The sequence below is a fragment of the Phycodurus eques genome, chromosome 10 (assembly GCF_024500275.1).
Source record: "Phycodurus eques isolate BA_2022a chromosome 10, UOR_Pequ_1.1, whole genome shotgun sequence".
Taxonomy (NCBI): domain Eukaryota; kingdom Metazoa; phylum Chordata; class Actinopteri; order Syngnathiformes; family Syngnathidae; genus Phycodurus; species Phycodurus eques.
This window is the reverse complement of record NC_084534.1, coordinates 11137193-11146032: the sequence shown is the minus strand read 5'-3', so window position 1 is coordinate 11146032 and position 8840 is coordinate 11137193. Positions and strand designations below refer to the sequence as shown.

Below are 8840 nucleotides of genomic sequence, written 5' to 3'. Positions count from 1 at the left end.
AGGCCAATGGGGTTAGTGATCCTCCCCTCTCTGCTCAGTCTTCCTTGCTCTCTCGCTCCTCACGTTTTATGTTACAAGAGGGCTTGAATCGTCAGCACTTTTAGATCTGCGGATTCAACCTTTTGTCAGGATCACTGGACTTTAGAATTTGGTAATTGAATTTTCCCCTCTGATTTTTTCTTCCTCCTGTGACCTTTTCATTGGTGTCTTGTAAAATGGCTCTTGTAGTGCTAAACCACCAAGTGAAAAGTTCACTGACTGAGAATAACTTTTGTGACAACAGTTCAACAGAGGAAAAGGAGCCTCAACTTAAAAGTTATCTTATTTTAACTATGCTTACCTGCTTTTGTCCTGCATATCCTGTCAACATTATTGCTTTGGTCTACTCTATCATGGTATGTATGTGTCATACGTATTTCATTGTATCATTACACATGCTTGTTTTTCTTTTAGGTAGAGTAGTACAATCTCAAAACGATGTAGAGTACAGATCGGAATTAGCTTTCTGATTTAATTAATTAATTTTCTAAAAGTGAGATTTGAAACTACGGCACAATATTGATTTCAATGGACAGTGTTTTTAGTGCAACATGTCGGTAGTAGTTTAGAGAATATTAACTTTTAAGTATACAGTGGAAGATCTAAGGTGGAACATGATCTCTTCCAGGAAGCTGATTGATAAGATTTATAAAAACAAAAACACAATGGAAATGGAATTAATCTGTTACATGGTCAAACTTTTGCCATCAGAAAATATTTATTACGTATACAGGTTTTATGCAAGATTTTCACATTCTTAAATGCTGTAAGTGGAAAGGTAAGTTAACTATTGTTATGAATAAAACAAGAACATGGCAGCTGTGGCATAAATCTTACATTGGGTGGTGGTCTATTAAATTTGTTTACTGAATATTCTCCTTCCAGTCTTCTTACATTTTTCTCTTCACACCCCTTTTTGAAGCTGGTCTTTCAACTAAACAGAGTTAGACAGCTGGAACAGTTTGCTCAAAAAGAGTAGGCCAAAATACCTTTTAGCAGGTCCATAAGTCTAAGTCCAGTCTAACCTCATCTGTCAGCCTGTCCATCACCATTGCAAACAGGAAGGGGCTCAAGGTTGATCCCAGATGCAGTCCAACCGCCACCTTCAATTTGTCTGTCACACCTACAGCACACCTCATCGCTGTTCTGCTGCCCTCGTACATGTCTTGTATTATTCTAACGTACTTCTCTGCCACTCCAGACTTCCGCATGGCGTACCAGAGTTCCTCTCTGGGTACTCTGACATAGGCTTTCTCTAGATCTACAAAGACACAATGTAGCTCCTTTTGACCTTCTCTATACTTTTCAATCAACATCCTCAAGGCAAATAATGCATCTGTGGTACTGTTACTAGTCATGAAACCATACTGTTGCTCGCAAATACTCACTTCTGTCCTGAGTCTAGCCTCCACTACTATTTCCCATAACTTCATTGTGTGGCTCATCAACTTTATTCCTCTATAGTACCCACAGCTCTGCACATCACATTTGTTCTTAAAAATGGGAACCAGCACACCTTTCCTCCATTCCTCATGCATCTTCTCACGCGCTAGAATTCTATTGAACAAGTTGGTCAAAAACTCCACAGCCCCCTATCCTAGATGGTTCCATACCTCCACAGGAATGTCATCAGGACCAACTGCCTTTCTATTTTTCATCCTCTGTAATGCCTTTCCAACTTCCCCCTTAATAATCATTGCCACTCCCTGGTCCACCACACTTGCCTCTTCTATTCTCCCTTCCCTCTCATTTTCCTCATTCATCAATTCCTCGAAGTATTCTTTCCATCTATCTACCACACTACTGGCACCATTCAACATATTTCCATCTCTATTCTGAATCATCCTAACCTGCTGCACATCCTTCGCATCTCTGTCCATCTGTCTGGCCAACCTATATAAATCCTTTTCTCCTTCTTTAGTGTCCAACCTAGCATACGTGTCATCATATGCCTCTTGTTTGGCCTTTGCCACCTCTACCTTTGCCCTATGTCGCATCTCAATGTATTCCTTTTGCCGCTCCTCAGTCCTCTCAGTGTCCCACTTCTTCTTAGCTAACCTTTTTCCTTGTATGATTTCCTGTACTGTGAGGTTCCACCACCAAGTCTCCTTCTCTCCCTTCCTGCCAGAAGATACACCAAGTACTCTCCTGCCTGCCTCTTTGATTACCTTGGCTGTAGTGGTCAAGTCTTCTGGAAGCTCCTCCTGTCCACCGAGAGCCTTTCTCACCTCTTCCCGAAAAGCTGCACAACACTCGTCCTGTCTCAGCTTCCACCACCAGAGTCATTTTAGACACCACCATCCTATGCTGTCTAGCCACACTCTCCCTTACCACTACCTTACAGTTGGTTTCCTCCTTCAGATTACATCGTCTGCACAAGACGTAATCCACCTGTGTGCTTCTACCTCCGCTCTTGTAGGTCACCCTATGTTCCTGCCTCTTCTGAAAAAACGTGTTCACTACAGCCATTTGCATCCTTTTTGCAAAGTCTACCACCATCTGTCCCTCCAAGTTCCTTTCCTGGATGCCGTACTTACCCATCACTTCTTCATCACCCCAATTTCCTTCACCAACATGTCCATTACAATCTGGACCAATCACGACTCTCTCTCTGTCTGGGATGCTCAGAACTACTTTGTCTAGCTCCTTCCAGAATTTCTCTTTCATCTCTAGGTCACATCCTACCTGTGGGGCATAGCCACTAATCATATTATACATAACACCCTCAATTTCAAGTTTCAGCCTCATCACTCGATCTGATACTCTTTTCACCTCCAAGACATTCTTAGCCAACTCTTCTTTTAAAATAACCCCGACTCCATTTCTCTTCCCATCTACACCATGGTAAAATAATTTAAACCTTGCCCCTAAACCTCGAGCCTTACTGCCTTTCCACCTGCTATCCTGGACACACAATATATCAGCCTTTCTCCTAATCATCATGTCAACCAACTCCCGAGATTTTCCTGTCATAGTCCCAACATTCAAAGTCCCCACATTCAGTTCTAGGCTATGTGCTTTCCTCTTCTCTTTCTGGCAAAGAACTCGCTTTCCACCTCTTCTTCTTCGACTTCAACCCACAGTAGCTGAATTTCCACTGGTGCCCTGCAGGTTGACGGCGCCGGTGGCGGATGTTGTTAACCTGGGCCACTACCGATCCGGTATGGAATTAATGTCCTAGTTTCTATGTAATGCAGAAATGTTTTAATAAAGTATTTTTGTTATGTCCTCAGTCTAGAAACAGCTATTACAATGGTGACTATGATGGCTCAAGACGGTTGGGCAAGAATGCTCTTTATGTCGCCGTTGCTTCCATCATCATAGGCCTACTCGTCATCACTATCATCTGTACTGTGCATTTCACCACTGTAAGACTTTATTAAGCAGACATGCGCGGCAGGTAAAGATATTTTTTTTTGAGGATAAGATAACGTGCTTCTTTCTGTTTGTTTTCCAGATGAATCATTGGGTCTGAGGGTGTAAGGGAAAGGGACTTTTGGAACACTTGAACAGGGCAAACAAAACTGCTGATTGTAAGATGGCCTCAGCAAAGGTTGACAATAATTGGGAGGGACTACATTCATGTTTAATTGTGACATCTCATCCTGTTGGTCCCCCCCATGTAGCCAAAGATTTTTAGATTTTTAAATTAATCACGCTATCTGATAATTGATAATACTAGTAAGCTGAGCAAGGAAGCTTCTAAGAGAAGGCAAGAGAGTCCACAAATCCGTGTTTCACTGCTTCTATTGTGGCCAGATATTGCGAAGACATTGCCTTGAGTATCTCATCCACAAGATGTCTGTCAACTACGGTACAAAGGTCTTTTATTGGCTGTATTCTTAAATGTATATGCACTATATTATAATGTATGTTCTGAAAATGTGCAAAAAAACAAAAACAGAATAAAGTTTTACAGTATTAATAATTTGTGAAAGAAAATGTATTCCAGTCTTGCCATTTGATTAGCGTCACACATTCTGGCAGACTAAAATGGTAGGCCCAGCTCCAGAGCCAAACTTGTAAACTTAGCTGCAATATGTTCCAGTAGCCTGATATGTCATAGTATATCCTCGACTAAATATAACAGATTTCCTGTGTGCTTTGCTGGTAGCCTGGACTATCACAAGGTAAAGCTGATGAGATTCTAAAGAAGAACAAAAAGTGTCACGGTGACTCCCGATAAGGGGTAGGAGAAATAATCTATTCTTAGATGCACCGAGATGAGGGAAATTATTTTGAGTCGATTCATGAATGTCAATAATAAATTTTTAAAAAGTGGAACTTGAGAAGTGCAGACAATGTGGCACACATCTCAAAGACGATGATGTAGCGCAAGTTGCTTAACGACACCTTGACAGTCACCAGCAAGCAAACTAGCCTTTCTCCAACAACTAGTTGCCTTTTTAAAAAATGTAAATGATTATTATTAATATTTTTTTTTTTACATTTTTTCAATTGAACATTTATATAATCAGGTTGGTCCTTTTGAGATAAAACCTCTTTTTCAAAAGAGACCTGGCCAAGACAAAAACCACGAAGTTACAGACATACAAAGAAAGACAAAGTACAATTTATAAAGCACAACATTTTGGATTTAACCATCTATGAGTCATAGTGTATCTAGGAATAAATTGTTCAAACAGCCAAGTGTCAACCATCGAGACCTTCAAGTTCCTGGGAATTACAATCTCTCAGGACCTGAAGTGGGCGACCAACATCAACTCCGTCCTCAATAAGGCCCAGCAGAGGATGTACTTCCTGCGGCTTCTGAGAAAGCACGGCCTGCCACCGGAGATGCTGAGACAGTTCTACACAACGGTCATCAAATCAGTCCTGTGTTCTTCCATCACAGTCTGGTTTAGTGCTGCTACAAAAAAGGACAAACTCCGACTGCAACGGACAATCAAAACTGCTGAAAGGATTGTCGGTACCCCCCTACCCACCATTGAGGACTTGCACGCTGCCAGAACTAAGACAAGGGCATGCAAAATCCTCTCGGACCCTCCGGATCCCGGTCACCGGCTCTTCCAGCTCCTTCCCTCAGGTAGGCGCTACCAATCAATGCAAACTAGAACTAGTAGACATTCCAACAGCTTCTTCCCTCTTGCGATCAACTTCTTAAACACCTAATCTATAATTCCATTACAACAAGCTGGCAATTTTTTTACTTTACTCACACAGGGCGCCATTTAGGCTCTAAGATTTTTAAAACGCAGGATTTGGATGTAAGAATTTTTGTCAGCAGGGGGACTCAAACTCATGCCCTTTGCCTCAAAAGCCAAGTCCTTACATCTGAACTACTGCCACCTAACATTCAGACAGCTCTGCATTGACTCAACGTGCATCGGTAATCAAATTGAATAGATCCGTGACTTGATATTAACAACCCTTGTCTTGTGTATTTTCAAACTCAATTATGACATGCACACACACGTAAGCACGTACGCACGCACACATGCATACACGCACACACACACACACACACATACACACACACACAGAATTATGCATGTTTACCTGTGTATCATAGCGTGGGAGTGCAGTAATTCAAATGGTGCCTTTGGTCTAAAATAAGATGCTTTCATTTGTTAACACATTCACTGCCATTGACGGCTTTAGTAGTCAAATATCCATGTTAGCTGGGAAGGCTGGCAGTAAATGAGATAAAATGCTATAGCACAAATCAATTAGAGAAGTAGTTTTTTTGTATTAGCTGCCATTAGTGCCATCACATGAAGGTGAAATACATGTTTGGAGTGCCATCTCTTTGAAGTAACACTAAGGCAAAATCCAGGAGAACAAGATGAAAAATGAAATGAGTGCAGGGATTAGGTGACCTGAAAGCACTTCCCATAATCAAGGAATTAAGGTAGGATTTCTGACAGGGATCTGATTTCAGTCTGATAAAATGAAACTCATTTGTTTTGAATTGTTCACAAAATAATAAAAGTTTCTCTTTAGTTATAACATTGTGTCCACTTTCAGGCAGTGTGGTGAGACAGTCCTGCTCTGAACCAGAATAGTGAATGTGAAAGATGTTTTTGCCCAAAATCACCTGAAGCAGTGCTGTTGCACAATAGCCAGTGTGCTGGAAGAGTGCTCTGTGACTCACTGAAATAGGTCAGTCAAGGCAGCTGCTTCCATTAGTACAAGCTAGAGCGTCCTTGCAAACATATCCCATAACGCATTCCCACCAGCAAACAACGGTTTGATAGATAACTGTGGGTAAAACGCAGACAGGGAAACAGAAAAAGTCAGGGATGATTCTTTTTTTTACACTGGCTATTGATCTGAGATCAAAATCATATTGTCCGTAGGTGTGAATGGGAGTGTGAACGGTTGTTTATCTATATGTGCTCTGCAATTGGCTGGCAACCAGTTCAGGGTCTACTCCGCCTCTCGCCCGAAGACTACTGAGATAGGTGCCAGCACACCCGTGACCCATTATATGTTTTAGATTTAGATTTTGTAGAAAAAGGAGGTGCAGTATGATAAAACTCTGCAATCAATGCATCTTGGTGAAAATAAGACAATACACAATCAGACCGAAAATTGTTTGCACAAAATATTTTAAATGTTATTGCTGCATTGTCATGAATAAAAATAATTAGATGGCCCACACCATATAGCAGCACAAGGCTACTGATTTATACACACTACGTGTGTAGCTTATATTGGTTTTGGATAAAAAAGTAATTAATTTTGGACAAAGAATACACCGGAAGGGTTTAGTTTGATTTATGTTTAACATTAAAATCAAACTCTTTGTCTTGTAAAGGGACACCACGTTTATTTTTATATTTGTAAATTGGAGGAAAAGTGATGTAAAACCTCTGTCTCATAATCTGAAGGTTGCTACAGGAATGAAATACGAGTCCTCGATTTCAGCGGGTATACTATTAAACTCAAGCACACACAAAGCACGACATGAAGTGGGATTGTATAGAAAATTTTATTAAATCTAAAAGGGAAAACTACAGGGAAACAATGCTGAGGGCTTTATTACAAAGGGTACAGATAAACATTCGTAAAGCAGGTCGAACCTGTGATGTAGGTGTGAAGTGAGCATGTGCGGGTCGCAATGAGAGGCTGGAACGCTCTGTGACCGTTATGATAATTCAATTATGCACCAATTTGTACCTCGGAACAGCACGCTGCACTTACATTGCATAGAACAGAATTTAGACAGGCTTGTCGATCTTCCAGGTGGCTGGGCCGGGTTGCCGAACAGGTGTGTAGCGGATATGCTCCTGCAATTGGAGATGCCACAGGGACTCCCAACCACTTGATAACCCCATTCCTCCACGCTGCCCTGCTGTGTGACAGCTACTAGGAGAATGTCTGGTGTACGTCAAGTGGACCTTAACCTAGTTAGCAGCTTCCCGTCAAATCTTGATTCCTGGCTTCAAAAGACTCCGTCCCCGACCAAATGGTTGAGGGACCCTCCCTCCAAGAAGACTATTGGGTTAATATTCAAACATGCACGTAAGGTGCCACCCACTGGCGTTGAGAGGAACTGCAAGCTCAAACCCGTGGACTCTCCTTTGATGTTTGTTAACGGAAGATAAAATGTCCGTTTTGATATCTTACGAACTCTGTAGAAATAATCCAAATGTATGCCTTGGTGTCTGTGTCACTAATGTCAACTTTACAGGTCCTCTGCAAGATTTTAAAAACTGTTCCTCCTGATTTGAAATAAAACAGTACGAAATGTTGTATTGAACAATAAGCAACTGCTCTGCCACAACCAAAGTTTAAACAATGATTCTATGCGTGAGAGTGCAAAGTTGGGAGTGTTTTAGAGTAATATGATTTTAAACCCATTTGATCAAATTTGTAGACCAGATTTAGGCTGATGGGTGTGGTCTTCTCCAATTCGGCAATCCCTCTTGCCCACGCTCCGCCTCTGGGGTATTTAACTCTAAACTCAAACCTTCTCCCTCTTGTCTTGTGTTTTTCCTCTCCTCTTGTCTTGCTGGCAACTCGCCAGCCGGGTGGCCTCCGGCCAACCCCCTCCCCCTTCTTTTGTTTCCATTGTCCTCGGGCGCCTCCGGTGCCACCACTTACGCAAACGCCCGCCGCAACCAACCCGGTGGCGGCTTCGATCGCCACCGTGCGGCTTCGATCGCTTTTCCCAGCCGCGATCGGTCGGCGGAGCCTCAGCGAGCAACTACTGGCATCCCGTACCGGTCCCGCACGCCTCTGAGGGCCAGAGCTCGGCCCGCCACCAGTTCAACCGGCAGGAAAGTTACGAGCGCAACCTCTGTCATCTAGAACTAATAAAGTGTACCAACCTTCCGATTACGAGACTGATAAAAAGGTTTCTTGTCATTTGTCCTAAAGTTTATACATATAAAAAGTGTCCCTTTCGAGACATTAGTTTGATTATAACAAAGTCGCTTCCGGCTTATTCTTTTCTCCTAAATTAAATAAATTTTTATTTGACCAATATACGGTACAGGTGTATTCGACGGTACAGGTGTATTCGACGGAAAAGGAAGGAAGGAAAAAAGGAAGGTAAAAACGGAGAAAAAGCAAGGGTAGGGCAACCTTCAGGAAACACGGACGCATACTCAGAAGTGTTGCTTCTTCAGTTTTGTGAGATTACGTGTGATGAGGGGAGATTTCATGATATGGCAGTGGAACAGAATCTTTATGTGTAGGGTGACAAAATTTTTTTTGAATATTTATATAGTTAAAAATGTAAAATAATTAATGGTGGTCTCTACTTCTTATCATGGTCAGAATGGATGATAAACGATGAAAAGCATAGTATTTTTCTAACTAAATTATTTGAT

General features: G+C 41.8%; 1 protein-coding gene across 1 annotated transcript; it reads left to right on the top strand.

The window, feature by feature from the left end:
- The first annotated feature begins 215 nt into the window (after positions 1–215).
- On the top strand, positions 216–3422 carry LOC133408468 (transmembrane protein 233-like). Its single transcript, XM_061687454.1, has 2 exons — positions 216–395; positions 3273–3422. Exons 1-2 carry the CDS (start codon positions 216–218, stop codon positions 3420–3422), a joined length of 330 nt encoding a protein of 109 aa, XP_061543438.1.
- Positions 3423–8840: the final 5418 nt, after the last annotated feature.

What these genes read in the sequence shown, in the direction of transcription:
- LOC133408468 (XM_061687454.1), top strand. Translation starts at nt 216, where the DNA reads ATGGCTCTTGTAGTGCTAAACCACCAAGTGAAAAGTTCACTGACTGAG. An exon ending in CTTTGGTCTACTCTATCATG is followed by an intron (nt 396 to 3,272) that starts GTATGTATGTGT and finishes TTATGTCCTCAG; the next exon opens with TCTAGAAACAGCTATTACAA.